This window comes from Nomascus leucogenys, chromosome 6 (genome assembly GCF_006542625.1).
Source record: "Nomascus leucogenys isolate Asia chromosome 6, Asia_NLE_v1, whole genome shotgun sequence".
Classification (NCBI taxonomy): Eukaryota; Metazoa; Chordata; class Mammalia; order Primates; family Hylobatidae; genus Nomascus; species Nomascus leucogenys.
The window spans coordinates 11065588-11087112 of record NC_044386.1 but is presented as its reverse complement, the minus strand read 5'-3'; the positions used below and the strand labels follow the sequence as shown (position 1 = coordinate 11087112).

The following is a 21525-nucleotide window of genomic DNA, read 5'->3' as shown; positions in this document are numbered from 1 at the left end:
TTGTCTGTAAAGTACTTTTAAGCTGATTTTCTGGCTCTTTGCCTACTGTGTTTAAGTGATGAGACTGGTTTTCTTGGTAGGTTCTCATATACTCCGGGGATGTTTAAGTTCTCAGGGACACTTTCTCCTCTGCTGGGCATCAGGGTCTTGGCTCAATACCTGGCCTTTGGGTTCAAGCAGTGGGTATACATCCCAAGTAACCTGGTAGGGGACCCATCACACTACACATGTGTGTGCATGCAGGGAAGGGAATCCCGAAAGCAGAGGCACTCAAATGGCCTGTATAGATAGGTGCTTGCTTGGTGACAGCTAAATGTTCAAAGACTAGAGTCATTTAATACAGGTCAAGAGATACTGCAATGACACCTGGGGCTGTCATGGTGTCACAGTACATTAACATCTATATTATTGGTCTGAGTTATCAATGAAAGGTTTACTTCAGTTTCCCATGCTCTACTTCATAACGAGACCTTCAAAATCACTTTCCATAAAGTAGATTAAGCTCTTCAGGATCTCAACATGTATTGCAAACTATCCCCTAAAACTGTGGTGATGATGTGCATTTCATTGGCATCTCTCCCTTCTAACCAACACTGAATATTACAAGTGAAGAAGACTTTGCAAATTTGATAGAGGAATATTGATATTTCAAAGTTATTTTAATTACATCTATCATTACTATTATTTATTTCTGTAATTATATTTTGCATACTTTATCTTTACATATTTTATGTTTATATTTATGTATTATAAATCTTCCAGAACCACATGCATGATAATTTTAAAATTAAATCAAAGTACACCTATTCATAAGTTAAAAAGAGTAAAATAAGAACATCCATTTACTCAACAATCAGTTTAGTGATTGAGATCTGACAAAGGTTCCTGAATCTCCATTACAAACCAGCAGTCCCCACGTGAGATCATCGTGGTGGCACACACTGACTTTCCAAGGGTACCATTCAGTTTAAAGAAGTCACTTTTCAAATGATCAACATCCAAATATGTTTTTTTTGTGAAGTTTATTTTCTCAACAACATATTTGTGATATAAGAGCATAATTTCCATCCCTACTCCCCTTTCAAAATTTCCCGCTTGTCCAACTTCACAAAGGAAAGGCATTTCACTCACACAGTCTTCATCTTGCTGTTGGGATTTTTCACTGCTGTTCACTGACAGTTCTGGCATGAGTCAAGTGACAATCCATGTATGTTAATTTCTGAACTCTATCTTACTTCTTTGTCTTTTTTCTATCCTTGTGCAAATATCACATTGTCTTAATTACTATAGATTTATAATAAGTTTTGCATCCAGTAGTGTATATCCTAGAAATTTATTCTTCAAATCCAAGATTGACTTGGTTATCCTGGGCATGTTTCACTCCTGTACAAATATTAGAATCAACATATCAATGTTTAAAAACACCATGGATTTTTATGAGTGTTGCACTGAATGTATAGATACATTTATGAAGAATTTTATCTGAACAATTTTGAGTCTTCTAATTCATAATTGTGAATATCTTTACATTTATGTAGAAATTCTTCGGTCATTCTCAGAAATTTTATACTTTTCATTGTTAAGATCTTGCCTATCCTTGTTAGAAGCAATATAGGTATTTAATATTTTTTGCGAATGGTGTTTGTTAAAACTTGTGTTTTTTTCCCAATATTTTGCTGCAAATTTATCAAAATACAATGGGCACATCTTGAATATGAATCCAGTGTTCTTGATGAATTCACGTATTGAATTTGATAGCAGACTCTTGGATTTTGTACACATACAATCTCTTCTGTATCTATTTCTTATTATTGCTGTGATAAATTACCCATAACTCCCTAACTTAGTGGCTTCAAACAACACATATTCATTATCTTACAATTTGGAAGATCAGAAATACGAGATGGTTTGCACTGGGCTAAAGCCAAGATTTTGGCAGGACACTGCTCCTTTGTGGAGACTCTAGTGGAAAATTTATTTTCCTTGCCTTTCCAGTTCTGGGGGCCACTTTTATTCCTTGGCTCAGGTCCCTTCCTCCTCTCATCTTCAAAGCCAGCACCATAAGAACTTCAATCTCTTTCTCATTCTCGCTCTTCTGCCTCCCTCTCCACTTATAGTGACCCTTGTGATCACATTGGCCCACCTGAACAATCCATGATAACCCCTCATCTCAAAATCCTTAATTTAATCACATCTGAAAAGTCCCTTTTGCCATATAAGGAACATATTTTTATGTTACAACAATTCAGATGTAGAGATCTTTGGGGGAGTATCATCCTGCTCTCCATGCTTTCTATTTTTACAATCTTTATTTCTCTTTATTGCCTCGTTTCACTGGCCAGCATTTACAGTAAAATGTTGAAAAGAAGTGGTGATAGTAGACATCTTTGTCTTATTTTCTAGAACTCAGAGGAAAATCTATAGGTGCTTTTTTTTGAGTTAACCATCAGATTAGTGGTGTTTCCTTCTAATCCTAGTTTGCTAAATTGCTTTTTCTTTCTTTACCTTAGATGGGTATTGGATGTTATTAAAAGCTTTTCTCTGAATGTGTGATTTTTCTCCTTTATTCTGTTAATGTGTTGAATATGGCAGTTGATATTCAGATGTTTAAAAAAGCTTTACTTTCCTAAGATAAACTGCGCTTGTTTATAATGTATTTTTAAAATGTATCTGTTAACTCAATTGGAAGTTAATTATTTTCTTTAGCAGTTTGTATTTACATTCATGAGATAAAACTCATATTTTTGCTTTTCTGTAAAGTCCACATTAGACTTTGGTGTCAAGTTTATAGTGGCCTCATACCATGAGTGTAAAAGTGCTCTCCTTTTTTTATCATCTCTGGTAAATTTGTATAAAAACAGAATAATTTTCTTCCTTAAGTATTTGAAAGATAATTTAGTATTAAAGCTACCTTGTCTTGAGTTTCTTCATAAAAAGGTTTTGAATTATGGATCCAATTTATGTTTTATATCTATCTATCTATCTATCTATCTCTCTCTATATTTGCCTCATATTTTCTACTGCTTTTGGAATGAGTGTTTAAATTTAATTTCAAAATTAAATCAATCAACTAAACAACAAATACAATTTATATTTTAATTTAAATATTAATTTACAATTGAATTACTTTGTCAAGATAGGGTTTGTATTTGTCATCTATTGCTTTGTAACAAATTTCACCTGAACTTTTTTACTTAAAACACCTATTATTGGCTGGGCATGGTGGCTCATGACTGTAATCCCAGCACTTTGGGAGGCCGAGGTGGGTGGATCACCAGAAGCCAGGAGTTTGAGACCAGCCTGGCCAACACAGCAAAACCCCATCTCTACTAAAAATACAAAAATTAGCCTGGCATGGTGGCACGTGCCTGTAATCCCAGCTACTCAAGAAGCTGAGGTAGGAGAATCGCTTGAATCCGTGAGGTGGAGTTTGCATGAGCTCATATCGCGCCACTGCACTCCATCCTGGGTAACAAAGCAAGACTCCATCTCAAAAAATAAAATAAAATAAAATAAAATAAAATAAAATAAAATAAAATAAAATAAAATAAAAACACCTATTATTTTACAGTTCCTGTGGTTCAGGAATTCCAGTGTGGCTTAGCTTGACACAGTGATTCAAAGTCTCTCACAAGGTTCAGTCAAGTTGCTGGCCAGGGCTGCAGTCAACTATGTCTTGGTTTTGGAAGGATTCACTTCCGGGTTTACTCGTGTGTGTGTGTGTGTGTGTGTGTGTGTGTGTGTGTATGTGTGTGTGCTGTGGCAAGATGCAGTTCCACATGGGCTCTTTGATGAGAGCCTCAGTTGCTCACTGGCTGTTGGTCAGACGCCACCCTGAATTCCTTGCCATGTGGGTCTCTCCATGGAGCAGCTCACAATATGGCAGGATGTTTGATCAGAATGATCAAGCTCGATGAACCAGAAAGAAATAATTGAAGCAATAGATGCTACAGTCTTTCATAAATGAATTTCAGGTTTAAAATACCAATCCAGTTTTCTATGGATATTTATAATTTCTGCAGATATATAGATGCTGTTCAATAAAAGTAAGTTGCTAGGTCCAGCCTAAACTCAAGAAGAGGGACTCACACAATGGTGTGTATAATCAGGAGGTAAAGAACATGGTGTTGATAATCAGACTTTTTGTCTGGTTACTATATGAATTACTGCAAGAACGCTGTTAAAATCTCTTATAACACATGATTGTCTGGGTCTCCCTTTAATTCTATTCATTTTTGCTTCATGTATTTTGAGGCTTTGGGATGTGCATTTTAAATTGTTATTTCTTCTTGATAATTTAACCCTTTTATCATTACGACATGTCCCTCTTTATCTAATTACATTATCTGCGTCTCAAAGTTTATTTTATCTGACATTAATATAAACTCTCGCTTTCTTTGGCTTACTTTTGCAGAGTAGATCTTTTTCTATCCTTTACTTTCAATATCTGTGCTTTTGTTTTTGGTCTCTGGCAGGATCTTGCTTTTCATTCACTCTGTCAGTATCTGCCCTTTAACTGAAGTAGTTAAGCCATTAAAGTTTAATATAATTATTAATATAAACGAATTTATGTCTACCATTTTATTTCATTTTTCTGTTTGTCCCTTCTGCATTTCTTCCTGTTTCCTCTTGTCTGCCTTGTTATGGATTACTCAAGTATTTTTAATATTCTATTTCAATTTGTCTGTTGGTTTTCTGGCTACATGTCTTTGTATTATTTTTATTATTGGTTAGTAGAGTTAATAATGTACCACTTCAATTATTTTTTTTTATTTTTTATTTTTTGAGACGGAGTCTCGCTCTGTCGCCCAGGCTGGAGTGCAGTGGCGCAGTCTCGGCTCACTGCAAGCTCCGCCTCCCGGGTTCACGTCATTCTCCTGCCTCAGCCTCTCAGAGTAGCTGGAACTACAGGCGCCCGCCACCACGCCCGGCTAATTTTTTTGTGTTTTTAGTAGAGACGGGGTTTCACCGTGGTCTCGATCTCCTGACCTCGTGATCCGCCCGCCTCGGCCTCCCAAAGTGCTGGGACTACATGAGCCACCGTGCCCGGCACCACTTCGATTATTACACAGAACCCTTGCAACCATGTTAAGTACCTTTACCCTACCACCAACTACTACCAACTGACATTTTGTTACAGTTTCTAAATGTGTTATTTCAATGAATATCAAAAGCCACATTGGAAAATGTTAAAATTTTAACATTTAACAGTAATATATATGTAACTGACTTGAAGAGGAAAACATAGTCTTTTATATTGACCTAGATATTTACTATTTCTGTTGCTCTTTCTTCATTTCTAAAGTTCCAAGTTTTCCTCTGCTCTCTTTTCCTATCAGCCTGATGAACCTCCTTTTACATTTCTGTTAGAACAAGACGGCTAGCAATGAATTCTTTTTTCTTTCACTTATATTCTTTTTTTCCTGTATTTAAAAAACTTTGTTTCATTGTTTCCTGGCCTCCATAAATTCTTTTGAGTTACCAATGTATGTAACAATTGTATTTCCGTGTGTAATGTGTCTTTTTTCTCTAGCTGCTTTCAAGAATTACTTTTTCAATCTTTGGCTGTCAACAACTTCATTGTCATAGATTTTTTTTTTCTTTGTACAACCTGGTTATTTTTTCTTCCTTTTTAAAATTATATTTGTCAATTTTTTGATAATATCTTGAAAAGGCACTGGATTACATTTATTATCCATCAAAAAGTATTGGGTTTTATGTTGGCAACAAAGTGTTAATGGAATAAATTGAGCTGTTAAGCCCTGGTTTTACACTCTCTTCAAAGAGATCTATCACATTTCCCCCCCTCCGCCCCCATATTTCTAGATCGTAGACCTCAGTCCTAAAGTGTGCTTATCTTTACTCTTTTCATTAGTTTGCTAGGGTTGCCATAACAAAACGACACAGAGTGAATGCTTAAACAGCAGAGAATTATTGTCTCACTGTTCTTGAGGCTAGAAGTCCAAGATCAAGATGCTGGCAGGGTAGGTTTCTCTGAGGTCTCTCCCCTTGGCTTGCAGAGGACCAACTTCTTGCACCTTCATGTGGCCTTTCCTCTGTGCACAGGCATCCCTGGTGTCTTCCTTTCTTATAAGGACACAAGTTGTACTGGATTACAGCCCTTTTTCGTTGTTTTCTTTTCTTTTTTCCTTTTTTTTTTTTTTTTTTTTTGAGATGGAGTCTCACTCTGTCACCCAGGCTGGAGTGCAATGGCATGATCTCAGCTCACTGCAACATACACCTCCCAGTTCAAGCGATTCTCCTGCCTCAGCCTCCCAAGTAGCTGAGAATACAGGTGCCCGCCACCATGCCAGGCTAATTTTTGTATTTTTAGTAGAGACGGGGTTTCACCACGTTGGCCAGGCTGGTCTCGAACTCCTGACCTCAGGTGATCCACCCAACCTGGCCTTCCAAACTGCTAGGATTACAGGTGTGAGCCACCACGCCAGGCCTAGGGCCCATTTTTATGACCTCATTTAACCTTAATTATGTCTCTAAAGGCCCCATCTCCAAATACAGGTGCACTGGGAGTTAGGACTTCAACACATGAATTGGGAGGGGAACATGATTCAATTTATAACACCTGTATCTGATAGTGTCAACATATGAATTGGGAGGGGAATATGATTCAATTTATAACACCTGTATCTGATGGCGTGTCTGACATCTCAACTCCATCTTTGACTTGTTCTAAACATTCTTCACTTTAGTCGGGCCTGACCACCGAAATCCATACCACTGAAGAAGCTGCGAAATCTATCCTCAGTTCTTTGCTTCCCAACAGTTCTCTATCTTGCTTCTTGGAGTCTTATTCTACTCTCATGAATCCACGATTTCGTCAAGTTACTCAAGGATCAAGGGGGATTTATTTTATGTATGTATTTATTTATTTATTTTTGAGATGAAGTCTGTGTCACCCAGGCTGGAGTGCAGTGGAACAATTTTGCCTCACTGCAACCTCCGCCTCCTGGGTTCAAGCAGTTCTCCTGTCTCAGCCTCCCGAGTAGCTGGGATTACAGGTGCACACCACCACACCCAGCTAATTTTTGTATTTTTAGTAGAGATGGGGTTTCGCCACGTTGGCCAGGCTGGTCTCGAACTCCTAACCTCAGGTGATCCACCCAACTCGGCCTCCCAAAGTGTTGGGATTACAGGCGTGAGCCACTGCACCCAGCCTCAAGGGGCATTTCTATGTAAATTTCTATATTTCCCTCTCTATGACTCTTTCTTTTCCAGCACTGTCTCTTCCACATTGAAGACACTTTAACAAACCCAGATTTAATCCTTGCCTTCTCTGTTCAGTGGAAATCCAGATCTTGCTTCTACCACACCCCAGAAAATGTACCTAGGGAGAAAGGCAGTGCAAAAATGGAGTGACTTTTGAATACTTTGTCTCTCCAGAATAGCTCAAGAATAGCAGCCTTACATTGGCTGCTGTCAAATGTCTGCAACTTGTTTTTATATATTTTGTACATAATATATTTTATAGATATTGTAAAGACTGTTTTTGTTGCATCTTGCAATTGTTATTGTACACGTTATTTATCATTTATGTTAAAATAATTCAACTTTCTCAAGTAGATTTATTTTGAAGTAGTGCAGATTAAATTATGCATAGGAAGATTTTCTTGTTTTTTTAGTTATTGATTTCTGGCTTAATGACACTGTTCTCTGAGAATATTCTCTGAGTGCATACAATCATTTCATGCTTGTGACTTCTTTACAATCCAGCACATGGCTGATTTTGTCAAATGTTACATGTGGATTGATACAATTTTATATGTGATGGATCAAATAAAATTTGTTACTAAATTAATTTGCCACATTTTTAAGTTCTAGGATTCCCAGTGGATTCATTCTTCTCACAGTTTTCAATTCTTTGGTGAATTTCTCCATCTTTTCCTTTTCATGTTTTTTCTTTTTCATCTTTCTCTACAGTCCTATATTCTGTTGGACATATTGATCATTATCATTTTAGATATTTTGTCTGCTAATTCTAGTATATAGATCACCCATGGGTCTTTTCCAATTCTACATTTGTTAATTGTTTTTTGGTCATTTGCTCCTAATTCTGAATAACAGATTTTATTGAATGCTGGAGAATGAATATTTAAAAATTGCAAAGGTTTGCCTAAAAGGTTTCACCCCTTCCTCTGCTAGGCAGATAGATCACCTGGTAACCTCTATTCCAATCAGCGACTTCACTAAATTGGAGAGGAATTACAGTATTGTTACGTTTTATTCTACCACTGTTTTCTCTAGCTCCCAGGGTACAACACTTTAGGAGTTTTAACTGATAACTTGAAATATCTCCCAAGGTGGGGCTGGTACTGGATGTGAATGCTTTTCTTCTCTGCACAGCAGGACTGTTAAAATTATATCTGATTTTCAGAGGCTTTTTGTTTAGCTGTTTAGTCCTGTGCAGCTTTATAAGTTATTAAAAGTTTTGAAGGGAATACCAGGCATGTTTCTGTCCCAGTTCTCTGCTCCTTTCTTGTTACCCGGATCTCGATCCCTTGGGCTTCAGTCTAAAGCCCTATGAGGCTAACAAAGATTCTGCTGGTATCTCTGTCTCTGACAGTGGCCCCTACCCAGGAAAAGCCTCAAAACCCAGCCTCTTTCACTGTATCCAGAACTGGCCGAAGTTATCAGAGAAAAAGCAGACATACCACATTAGCTTGGCAGCCACATTCTTGCCTGTCTGGAATCTTGGCTCCTCCAGTCCTTTTTGCTTCAGCAGGTTTCTGATACATAAGATAAATATTTTTGTTTTTCATTCAAAAATTCTAATTATTCTTACCAGAGCCATGGCGGTCCCATAAGCTATTTCATCCTACTCAGAAATAGATATAATTGGGGTGTTTTTCTTTTCAAACAATTTGAGAAAACAACCTTCATTGAACCTTTATTTACCACAGGAGAGGTCATGTGATAACAGTCAAAATGTATAAAACAGAAAACTCATATAAAGAATAATCTAAACTTAGAAAAGTTTGAAAAATGGAATGGAAAAGTGTAGGAATATAATTTTAAGTAAATAAGAGGGTAGGCATTTGTACACTGTATTTTTTCTGAGTGGTAGAATTAGATATTTTTCATAACTTTCTGATTTTTAAAATTCTTTAAATGAGAACTTGTTACTTCTCTAATAAGCAAAAATAAATGTTTAACAAAATATTTACACAAATATACTCTAACATGAAATGCTCAATGATTTGAAACATTCATTAAGTTCCTATTCCTAACAATATATATGTTTCATCTTTGCAGAATTGTAAGGAAAATGATTTTTTCAAATAATTGAACATTTCATGTTAGAGTACATTTGTGTAAAGATTTTGTGAAACATTTATTTTTGCTTATTATAGAAGTATAATATACTTCACAAATAGAAAATCTAACTGCTCGCATACATATTCTATGTACATAGACACAATCTCAGAGAATATGGAAAATAATGTTAGATAACATTGTTATCAACATATAAACTAAAGCAACACATTGTATGGAGTAGACAAAGCATATAAATGTATAGACATGATGAAATATGATGAAAAGGTAAACTACCTGACTCTGTAATCTGAATGTGATGTGTTTTCGAATTCCTAAAAATTCAGTGAAAGCATGAAACACAACCAGTTTACAAAATGGAGATCTCCGTAAACTCTCATGATTAGTCTGCATGATATAATTACCTGCATGTGGGAGAGATTTAGTTAATGTTTATTGGAAAGAAATGAATATGAAAACGCTCACTGGCAAAACGGTATCTTCTAGGTGTCTTGATGACTGAATAAGATATGCGCAATCAGATAATAAGTGTGTTTTGATATAGCAAGCTGATGAAAACAGCAGAGGTGAAAGAGATATTCTAATGTCATGACTCATGTTCGCCATCATTTACTAATTGCTCCCTATTTGCCAGGCATAGAGCCATTTGCTTATCATAGACTGATTCATTCATTTAATTTTCACAACAAAGCAAGAGGCAAGATTTGGCTTATTTATGGGTAATAAAATGAGAGCTTCAAGGATTTCATTTTAATGAGTAAATCGATTTCAGAACGTGTATTCTGTACAACCTTGAGAGTAACACTGGAGTGGGTAGAGAACATTAAAGAGAACAAAGACTGAAAATGGGATATTTCATTTTGGGAGATAGTATAAAAATCATTGAGGTGGACTCATTGTGCAGTGCTGTGAACATGAATTTATTGGTCAGTGACAATAAAAACCTCGTCTTATACCTTCATTTATCTTCTAAGACATATGATTTAGACCATATTCATTTACTCACTTTGTTGAAAAAATGTTTTAATTTTTGGAGAAAATACATTGTGGGGGAAATAAAGTAATAACAGCTATAGTGAGCAGAGGGGAGACATTACAGATAACATATATCTCAATTTGAGGTTGAATTTGGTGCAGGTAACAGAATCCAACCGCCACGGTTTAATCCAATATGGATGAACTTTCCTCCCATAACAGGAAGCCAATACACTGAGGCACATAGACAATTAGGAAGAAATGAGGACACTTGTGTGCCTCATTTCGGCTTCTGGTGGTGATTACCTCTTTGCAGTGCTTCAGTTTCTGCTTCCCCCAATAACTCCAATTTATAATTAAACTCCGGGAGGATAAGAAATTTGTTGTCTTCTCTATTGTTTGCTACTAATTCTCCAAATTTTGGCCAGTACTGAACCACAGTGGATGGATGCTCAATAAACATTTGCTGAATGAATGAATGACACCATCATAGGAGTTGCAGCAATAATAAAAGGCAATTTGAGTGAAAATGTGAAGTTTGCAATCAAGTAGTGAAATGACCCACACGTTGATCTTAACTAAAATGGTTAGTTTAAATTAGTTAACTACTTTACAGTCTTCAAAAACATAGAGATATTTTCAGGTAATAAATATCATATCTTTTATGATCAAGAGCAAACAGTGTGTGTTAGCCTCCCAAATATATACACACATGTACTTATGATGACACTATTGGGTTACTATTTCAGGTAATTTGCTTTAAAATTTAAATTGTGAATTGAAAGAAGTATCATTACTCTCCCTATTTAAATACTGAACAGCAACAATAATCACTCACCTGATTTCATTTCCCAATTTGAAAATTTCTCAATTGTTTGTCAATGGGTAATTCACTTAAAAAATTACAAAAATATTATCTTCTATTTGAATCTCAATAGCAACAAACAGTGCCATATTGAAACAGCTGTGACTTAAATAAGAATGCCATTCTCCTAAAATCGACATACTTTGAATTACAAAATAAGACACATATGTTTATAAAAAATATTTTGAATTATTAGATTTTATTTCTAAAATTAAGTTACACTTCCATATAAAAATGTTTGCTTCAAATTTTGAAAAGTGATTTCAAAAATCAAGAGATATATCACTTAGTATTTATATGTGATTTCTGTATCACATAACTCTATTAATGCATAAACAGAAGAAATACAATGAAGGTTTTTCACTGAGCATTGAGTACTGTAATTTGAAAATAATAAACTAATAATGTTCTGGTCTCATAGTGAATTTGAGGATTCAGAATATTCCTTTATATAAGAACTATCAGAAGCAGGAGGCAAAAGATGGCAGCAGTGAGTCGTTCCAAGATCTAACATTATACATGTTCATTTTGCTTTATTTTTCAATATTATCTAATTGTGAATTGAATAATATCTTAAGTTACAAATTATCCTAGAAGAATAAAAATCATAAATGTTTCAATGAAATGGGGCACTGAGTGAATTAAATCAAAGCAGTCCAGGACATTGAACATTACCACTCTGCTTCCTAAATAACCACATCACACCAGCCCCAGCCCCAACAGTATCTGTAGGGACTGCCTGCAGGTCATTTCCACGACACACAATTAGTTGATAGAATTTGTCATTGCTCATCTCAAAAATAACTAAAAAACGTTAGAAAATTATTTTCTTTACTTAGATCTGTATTAGGCATAAAAGACACATATTATTACCTGTGGATAGTGTCTACACATCTACCTCCATTTTAATCTAAAGAGTAACTGATGTCCCCTCATCTCCCCTCCCACCTCCCCACTGACATCTTGAGTTAGAAGATGCAAAGAGAAAACCAAACAATAGCAGACTGACAGAAGCTCAGGTGGGAACTAAGATGAAATATAATGTGGCCTAATGGATATGGTGCTGCTAATTTGTCTTGTACCAAGTACTCAGTGTAATTGAACTGCCTTTCTGAGAACTAAGATAAAAATTACAGTTAAACGTGTGATGAAAAAAATGGTCTTGCATGTCTTCCCTCACAGGACTCAGGATATTTTAATGTCAAACTGGCTTTAACACACTTGGAGTCAGCATGGAGAACTGTTTTTGCAGGTGAGACCAAGCCTGTGTGTGCATGTCCACACCGAGGATAGGAGGAATAAAAGCGAACATTTGTACTGTTGTCAATAGTCTTTGCTTAATCTGCTCCTCCTAGCAATTATTTGTTACCTATTTAACCTCTATATGACTTTTCTCCTCTACTCTTACTTCCATTTATATTTCAACTTACTCCCAAGTATAATAAAGAATAGACTTGAATATTCAAATCATTTAAGTTTGTTGGATCATTTCTTCCAACACAAAATAGAAGCACAATGTTACTGAGAATCATAAGCACCAAATCCCTTTTATTACAATTTCCTGCATTCTGTCATGCTTATTTGTGTTTCAGAAACAAGCTCTGCGGGGGGGTGGGGTGGAGGAGATCACAACCTCAGACAGTCTGCGGTGTTCAGGGTCATGCCTGTGACATAATTAGGAGGAACATTCGACCTGGCCCCTGGGCAGGCTGTGCCCTGCTTGGCTTGTCTTGAGAATGCAGCAGGGGTGAACCCTGTCCTGACTGCTGCTGAATCAGAGGGGCAGGGGCGAAGGCCCAGAGGCCTTCCTTGGCACATGATTTGGGTTTCGTTTTTCAACAAGACTTTGAATACGGTGATTCCACTTACTGTATTTCATAGCAGGATACGCATGGGGAAGTCCCGATGGGGTCAAGGAGCAGTCAAGCCAGGAGGTGATCTGGAAAACCGATCTGAACGTGAAGAAGCCAATGCGAGATGCATTGGAACACTGTGGGGAAGGATCAGGGGAGTGGTTCACTTTTGCCTGGGAAAGAAGGAAGAAAAGGAGAAGAGAAGGTGGCAGAGATGCAGCAGAAGAGGCCAAGAGAGGAGGACAAGGTGGCACAAGAAGGGGAGGAGAGAGCTTAATCTGCTCAAGTTCCAGACTGGGCAAGGGTCTTTCTTGCAGGAAGTTTACAGACATTCCAGATTCAAATCTGAAGTGATTTTGTCTAAGGAGAAACTCTCACTACCCGCCAAAAACATGCCATCTGAACAGGGAAGGTGATGGCAAGATTGGGCAGGTGCTGTGGAGAAGACCTCTGCTGGACGTCGTGCCTCCTTAGCTCTGGAATCACAGGATCTGCAAGAGCATCTACCTGCGCCTAACAGCACGTTCCGCCGGCCTCCCTCCCCCAACCCGCCTGGCCACTCTAGGACCCCTCGCACCCCGGACCTTTGTTGCAGGCTGACATCTGCCCCACCAGAGTCAACTGTCAGCGCCTTGCACGTGAATGAGGGAAGCGGTGTAACCTGGGGTTCCATCCCTTCCTGGGTCCCTTCCAGCTTTCGCCTAGCTCCGGAGCATCCACCCATCTCAGGTCCAGGGCGTGCGTTCCCAAGGATGCTCGGCCCTCTCCCAACCCGCGGCCTCCTCCCCTCTCTCCCGCGGCTGCCGCTGCTGCCGCGAAAACCAGGAGAAGTGGAATGCGCGCGGCGAAGCGCCGCTCTCGCGGCGGCACTGGGCATGCTCCGCACCCGGGGCCGGTTTCGGCGGCGGGGCGGACGCTTCCTCACTAGCCGGGCGCCCGGGCCGGCCGCCGAGGCTTAGGTGGAGGCTGAGGCTGCCGCGCGCCGCGGGAGGAGCCTCGCCCTCGGCGGCGGCGGCGGCGGCACAGGTGGCGCGGGCCGCGCGCGGGGCGCAGCTCGGGAGCGCTCGGCGCCGGGCGCCGCGGCGGCCCCAGGCTCGCGCCCGCGGCGACAGCCGGCCGAGCGGAGCGGCGGGCGCGGCGGCTGCTCTCTCAGCCTGGCCGGCTGGCGGCGGCGCCCGGAGCCCCGAGGAGCCCGCAGGAGCCCGTGGAGCCCGCGGAGCCGGGCAGGGGGCGCTGCGCTCGCTGAGCTCGGAGGGGCCGCCGGGCCGGGCGCTGCTCACTCGCGTCGGGAGCCGCCTCTGGCCCGCCGCGCTCGCCTCTGCCGCCCGCCAGCATTCCTTGTCCCGCGGCCGCGCTCAGACAACAAAAGCGGAAGATGCTGCAGTTGGGCAAGGTCAGGACCTTGCCCTGAAGCCGGGCGGCGCTGCGCACGCCTCTTCCCGGACTGAGGAGCTGTCGCCGGTGGCGGGTGCATGTTTGCGAGGAAGCCGCCGGGCGCCGCGCCTTTGGGTGAGTTGCGGGGCTGGGCGGCCGGGGCCGGGCGCAGCCTCCTCCCGGCGCCGTCCTCCTCCTCCTGCCGCCGGTGGGGGTGGTCTTGGGCTCCGGGCCGGCGGGCGGCGGCGGCGGCGGCTGCTGCGGGGGTTCTGCCTGCCTCGGGGAGCACCGCGATCGCGCCAGGTCCGCCTCGGAAGCCGCTGTGCCTGGAAGGGGGTCCGGGGTTAGTGCCTTTCTTGGAGCGGTTACCAAGTGGCTGCCCTGCGTGCTCCCCCTCCCTGCCACCCATCTCCCCGGGAGGAAGCGTATTTAGGGCAACACCGACAATGCTGCTCCCCGCCACCCTGAGAACATACTCGGTGCATTCATGACGTCCCTAATATACGGGAGGAGACGGGGTGGGGGTGGGGAGGACTTCCCTCCAGTCTTTTGCCCTTATGTTCAATGTCATTAACGATGTTTGGCTAGAACAAAATGGAAAGACTTATATGCGTCCATGGCCGTGTCTTCAGGCTCCCGCGGCTTGCCAGACCCAGAGCCCCCTTGGTCTATATTTAGCGGCTTCCGAGCAAGCCTTTGCAGCCGGCTTCACAGGTTTCGGGGGCTTCTGCGTGCTGACAATAGACAGCCAGGCTCCGGAAAGCGCCGCCTGAAAGCCAGGTTTGGAAGGCTGTGCGTGTGTATGGGAGATAAGCGATGCGAAATTGGGGTGATCCGTAATTAATGGCTGAAAGCGAAGCTGCTTTTTGCTTTTTTCCCGACCCTCATCTTATTCTGGTGTGTAGTGTGTTTTCTTCGATTGCCACTCGGCAGGTTTGAGCCTCTACGTTCAGAATTAAGTCACTAGAAAGGTGATGCAGCCTCCCTGGTGTGTGTGGTAGGAAAACAGACTTGGGAATTCTTGGGGTGTGTGTGTGTGTGTGTGTGTGTGTGTGTGTGTGTGTCAGTCACAAAGAACAGTCACTTCCAAAATGCCCAAAGTTGTATTTTGCTGTAACCGTGGGGGTATAAAGGGTGTGGGAGATGAGAGAGAGGGGCAGGTTGTGGTTCCAAGGTGTTTTTTTTTCTTTTCTTTTCTTATGTGCCTCATTTGAGCTGATCTGATCCGCCTTAGCTCTGGAAGGTGTTATTAAGATGTATTTTTACTGTGCTCAAGCAAATATGTTGATTTAGAAAACAGAATGTTGTAAGCATAGTATTAGGCCTGACAGGTGTAAATTTTCACTTTTAAGAACTATGTGACCAATATTTAAGAGGCTTGGGATTTTCTGCAGTGACTTCCATGAAAACAAGGAGGTGCTGAAACTCCCTAGGAGTTATCTCACTGTGCATACTTCATCAGGGGCTGAAGCTACCGAGGGGAGTCCAGCTGGTCTCTGCTGCTGGTCATTCACCTACATAATGACAAGGCTTCGGGGCTGCACCACTTCTAAAATCCCATGGAGAACTGTTTGCTGTGACTCATATCAAGTTATGGCGGTGAACCTGTGCATTATTTTGGGGATTTGTGCTACGAGAAGTGTGACATATAGGGGCGAGTATCCTCAGATATGAACTGGATGCTTTAAACTGCCCTCAAATGTCTTTTATTAGCATATGGTTGCCATACGCAGAATGTTCCCACTGTTGTTGGGGAAGATGTTAAGTGGGATCCTTACTGATTAGTGGCTCGGGCTCAGGGCTTGAAGGAAGACAATTACATTCGGAGTTAAGTGTTGACATTTGGGAGGCCTTTGATTATACTAATCACAAGTCAGTGTTGCAGAAGGACCGGCAAAGTCTATACGGCTCAAGTTAATTGAATACTGTCATTATTAATTTTTAGCAATATTGCGTTAGTTTCACCTTATTCACATTCAGGGAACTTTCCGAGAGCACTTTGAACACACCGTTGTGCCCATTGCATTGTTTTAACATAAAATTTCTTTCGAAAAGAAGCAATAGATGAAGTAGCATACATTTCTCGTTTCCTTTTCTTTTTTCCTTTTGAGCCTAGTGTTTCAGTCTTAATCATGATTCTTAAAGGACTAGTTGATATTGCTCTGTGCCTGTGTGTGTACCCAGAGCGGCCGATGGGCATGAGAAAAACTACATGTACTGTATATTTGGGTTTTATGTGATATTGTGGATTGAAAGTGATATTACCTGATTGAATGGCAATTGTAGTAAGTACATGAGGTTGTTGCTCTAATAAGATTGTCATAGTCTTGTGGAAAGGAGTTATTTAATTTGGTGTACGTTTGTGTAGTTGTATAACCCGATCGTTGTAGATGTCACTAATGTTTTCATTGTTTGTAATAAAAGTCGTACACTGTCAAATTACAGTATTTCTATCCACTTTACATCCTTCACAATAGAATATAAGCCAATTCTTTCTCCCAGTGAAATTGTTCATCAGAGACAAAAATGAAATTCAAATATTAGTTTGCAAATGCAATTTATAGTTTTGTTAAATAATTTCTAAGGATAATATTGCTTTCATAATGGTTTCTAAAATTAAAAATGAAGTTATAATCTCAAATATAATATTACTTTGGCATTTAGTTGAATGTGCAGTGCATTTGCTGAAAATGTTACAGAACTTGCTCTTCTCCCTTTTGCCTTATCAGACTTCTTTTTTCTGTGATATACATTTGTGTGGACTTGTTGAAGGGGTTTTCAGAGTAATTTCATCAGGTTGTCTTTAAGAAAACATTACAATTACATTTGAAATAATTTATTGTGATTTGTCCATAGGGTCAGTACACTATGTATGGACCAGTGTATACAGTTGTAACAAGCCAATTGAATTAAAATAGAAACTGTTACATTTTGAACTTCCAATGTTTTCTTCTTTGTGATTAGCCACAGAAAATGGGAACACCTGTTTTTGTTTTTTTCTCTGTGTGAACACTATTATCACTTCCTTAGAGGGGAATCCTTGATGCTAGTCTCACTCTTCCTAACAGTTTTTATTTTTAAAAGACAACGTAGTTGGGAGTACTTAAACTTGGACGTCATAATTCAGACAATGAACAAAAACAAAGCATGGACTGCCAGTCATTTTCAAGTCCAGTACCTCAGCTGAAGGTGTGGTTCTTTGCTGGCTGATTTGCGAGTCAGAAATACACTGCCAAGCCAAATTCATTGTTGGCTTCCATGTTGGTTTTCCTCATTCATCTTCTGAAGGTGTTCTCCTGGCCACAGTACTTTGATAGCCTTCTGGTGTGTGAAAAGTTAATTTGAGTGGGAACAGTTCGTGATACTTGTTGCTAGCTTCAAGTTATCTGATTATATGCCAAAGCAACAGCTTTTTATATTAATATAAACAATTAAACATGTCATCAATAAATAGTTTATATCACATTGTCTGCCAATCCAGCCTACTGATTAACAAACTGCCTGGTTGAGTTTAATGAACTCAGTTATAGTCACAAACAGTACCTCCAACACAGGGAACTCACAGAAATATTTTATCATACTGTGCTTTTTAGTCCATTAAATGTTAAGACTCATAACAAAAATCTGCAGTTATGACACCTCCACTTGTTTATCTTTTGATCACATAGCAGTTAAATGCAATTCCAAGCTCTGAATCATGGTTAATTGATTTGTAGGAAGTGTCTTAGCTATGTCAGGATATCGAAGTTGTACCTGTATCAATTAGTTTTTGACAAATTGGAAATAATGACTAAATAAGTGAAACAATGCTTCCTAGAACCTTTCTATCGTAGATAAATATTCACCTGTCTCTCTTGGCACATTACTTGCAAAATGAATTACATATATTGAAACTTATTAGGTTCTTATGTATTATATATTACAATATTTTGTAATAAAGTTACACACACACAAACATGTTATATGTCAGAGCCCAACTATTTCTCTAGAAATATGTTTGTGATCTGAAATGACAATTATTGGAAAAATAAGTTTCCCTAGTGTAATGCTGTTTTGCATTCTGCTTCTGGTGGGTACAGAGATGTGGAGAGAGCACTGGCTTTCGGTGGATTCCAGCCCTATCTCTTCTTAACTGTGTATCCCTCACCATTTATGTGATCCTCAGTTGTTAACTAAGTTTCTTCAGCTGTAAAGTGGGTACAATAAGACAGAATATCTTAAAAGATTTCTTTAAGGGTAAAGTGAGTAAGAGCATGGGTAAGTGGCTTGTAAATTATAACATTTATGTAAACACAAGAAATCAATATATATATATAAAGACAGGTACTAATGTTTTATATGTATATCTAATTAAATAGGTTATCTAGGTTACCATCCTAATAAAGGATATTAAATGGCTATAATTTCCCTACCCCAACCCCTATTGTAATATTGATTCATTATGCAGATTTGCTTATAAAATATGCTAAACTTTCTATTCTGAAACATACCAGCCCTTTATATATTAAAGTATATAACAGTTAAGCTAAAGAAGAAGTAAATTATATCTCCTAACACCATTATTAAAAAAGATTCTAATCGGGTAGAAATTGCAAAACTTTGATATTCTTTATTAGTGTTATATTAGTCACCTGATTAAGATCAAATTTTCTACAGAGATTAATGTTGTACAAAGACTATAATAGACAGTTTAATAAGCATCACTCTCTGTGAGGTCAGATATTACACATCTGCTCTGTTTAGAACCACAGAGCATGAATCTCATCATCATGTCATTATGACATGAAAAAGAAACCTTAAACAGCTAAATGTATTACATAAAGGGAAGACCCCCTCCCCAATTAAAATCAAGTCCTTGAAGAGAAGTAAAAAGTATGTGAATTGGTACCTCTTTGAAAATAGATGGTCATTTTCGCTTTCTTTTCACTCTTAAGAGCTTCAGTGAAGACAAAAAAAGTGCCCAGTTCTTCCAGGTTTGAAGATGCCCAGCTCCTTGGGATGATCAAACCTAGAGGGGCTTCATTTAGAACTGTGATCTTCAGCAACATAATTTTTAGGATAATCGCGATTCGATGTATCTTGGAATTTGTTTCAGAATGTGACCTGTATCATGGGGGACAAATTTATCTTCAGTCAGAAAAACATTTTTACAATAAATGTGGTTATTTGTATTCAAATTTATGTGTTGTTGTGGGAACTGCCAATTATAAGTTACCAGAGCAAAATACATGTTATGATAAAAGACCTTAGTGGGTTTTTTGTGTATTTTTTGGATCAAAGTAAGCAGGTGAGCCAATTATATTTGGTTAAATAAATATATGTAACATTTCTACAAGTTTTGAATGATACAGAAATGTTACTAAATAGGATGTTTATAACAGTTGGTGATGGGGGAACGATTAATTGGATTATTGATATTAGAAAATATGCTTCTCTTGCCTAGGTAAAGGCCAGAGAAGTATATTAGTAACATTTTTGGTTTAACAGATGTGATTATCACAACTGTCATTAGAAATTTTGTCCAGTAGATATGTATAAGGAAAACTGCATTTTGTGCATGTTTTACGCAGTTCATTCTTTTGGTTTAGAAACCTCCTTATAATGTACAAATGCTTTATTGTATTATCTCTTTGCATTTAAATATGCAATAACATGAAGCACAGAAAGGTATATAGTTACTTTAAGAGTTATAAAATGTGCAGGAATGTGGGTTGTTGGTGTCTTTAAGGAATCAAATAAATATCAAGCTCTCCTCCTTCCCACTCCCCATCTGGGCAAGTTGGGATATTGGAAGGGAAAAAGATAAATAATTGGCTGCCATGGGCAAAAATATCAGTTTTGATTAGACTTAGCTTGGTGTGGCAGTTGAATGACATCCCAGGTCCTCCGCCTTCTTTCCCTCCTCCCTCTCCGCAGGGACAGAGCTTTATCTGAGCTGGCAGAGCCAAGCCTTGCTCTCTGCAGGGAGGATGATCTCCAGAGGCAGAGAGAAGAAGCAAGGCAAGCTGCTCCTTTATTCTTCAGAGGCAGAGAAAGTGAAAAGCTGGAGAGAGGCCAGCAGTGTTACATTAATTAAGTTCCCTTTGCCTGAAAGGAAATATCAGAATAGAGAAGAAGTGTTCCCCATTGGCATGGTTGATGAAGAATTCTAGTTGATAGAATTCTGGATATAGTAGCTTTCACAGTACTTTGCTTGGTAGTTGAGCTCTTTAAATATTTCATGGTATTTTGACACTACATCAAGAGTTATCAAGGTAGCGTCTAATGCCCTGGTTGATTTATAGCAACTATGGTCCATGAAATTCAGCAGATTTATGTATAGCCAACTTTAAAATAACTTACCCTTGGCGTTCTTCCTCTATTTCTCATGTTATTCTTTAACTGCCAATAATTGGATCGCTTTGTAAGTGGTGAGAATTAGACATAAAAAAAAGGTGTCAAAATCTGACTTCCCAAACCATATATAAGTGATCCAGGCTAGCTATTATCCACAGCTTTTTCTACCTCAGTATTAATAATTAGATTTTGGTGACTGTTTGATGTTTTGCAATTAATAGGAGAAATCATGGACACAGTAAAGAAAGAAGAGAAAGATTGCTTTTCTAAATAGATATGATGTTGTATTTTACTCTAAGCATGACTACTCAACCTAAAAATGCTCACTTTTTAAATTAAATTTTATTCCCTTTCACATATTTTATTTGGACTTTCAAATATTAGACTAATATAGCAGTCATTACTTTCAACAATATAGAATAATGTAATTTCCAACCTTAGTCTCCTCTTAATTACCAAAGAGGAGCAACCTCTTTGGTAGCTCCAAATGTAAAAGAGCCACAGTTCAATCTCTCATCTCTAATACAGTCTTCACTGGTGTGGAGCATTGTTCTTGGGGTCATGGAGAAACTGAATAAGGAAGAAGAAGAATCCTCCAGAAAGACAGAGAGGTGTTATATAAAAAGTCTCAGAGATAGTACAAATTGTCTCATTAACCCAGGACATGGAAGGTTGATGCAGGAAGGCTGGGGCTTGTAGCATCTGGATCGAATTATTTGTGTTGCTTAACTCAGGTTGAAAAAGAGTAATGTTAAATTCACAGCAGGTGCGTAGACGTATTATGGCACCTGTAGCCAAAGCAATATGCAATTATGAATTATGTTTTCAGAA

General features: G+C 39.1%; 1 protein-coding gene and 1 long non-coding RNA gene across 5 annotated transcripts in view; one reads left to right on the top strand and one right to left on the bottom strand.

Annotated features, from left to right (window-relative positions):
* Positions 1 to 1046: 1046 nt before the first annotated feature.
* On the bottom strand, positions 1047 to 13753 carry LOC115835435. 2 transcript variants are annotated; one of them, XR_004030401.1, is made up of 4 exons: positions 13569 to 13753; positions 13001 to 13157; positions 8670 to 8744; positions 1047 to 1383 (listed from the first exon to the last, which is right to left on the bottom strand). It is a non-coding gene; the product is annotated as an uncharacterized LOC115835435 (long non-coding RNA). The 2 variants fall into 2 exon arrangements; XR_004030400.1 differs by having other exon boundaries at positions 13001 to 13753.
* A 113-nt stretch (positions 13754 to 13866) lies between these two features.
* Positions 13867 to 21525, top strand: part of CTNND2 (catenin delta 2) — a 938008-nt gene continuing 930349 nt past the window's right edge. Inside the window, exon 1 of one of the 3 annotated variants that reach the window (XM_003263165.3) lies at positions 13867 to 14493. In XM_003263165.3, the coding sequence (XP_003263213.1) occupies positions 14457 to 14493 (37 nt within the window). In that variant the 5' untranslated portion in view covers positions 13867 to 14456. Of the gene's footprint in view, positions 14494 to 14927; positions 15139 to 21525 lie in introns of those variants that run through there. The other 2 variants (XM_012501684.2, XM_030813911.1) reach the window with 2 other exon arrangements.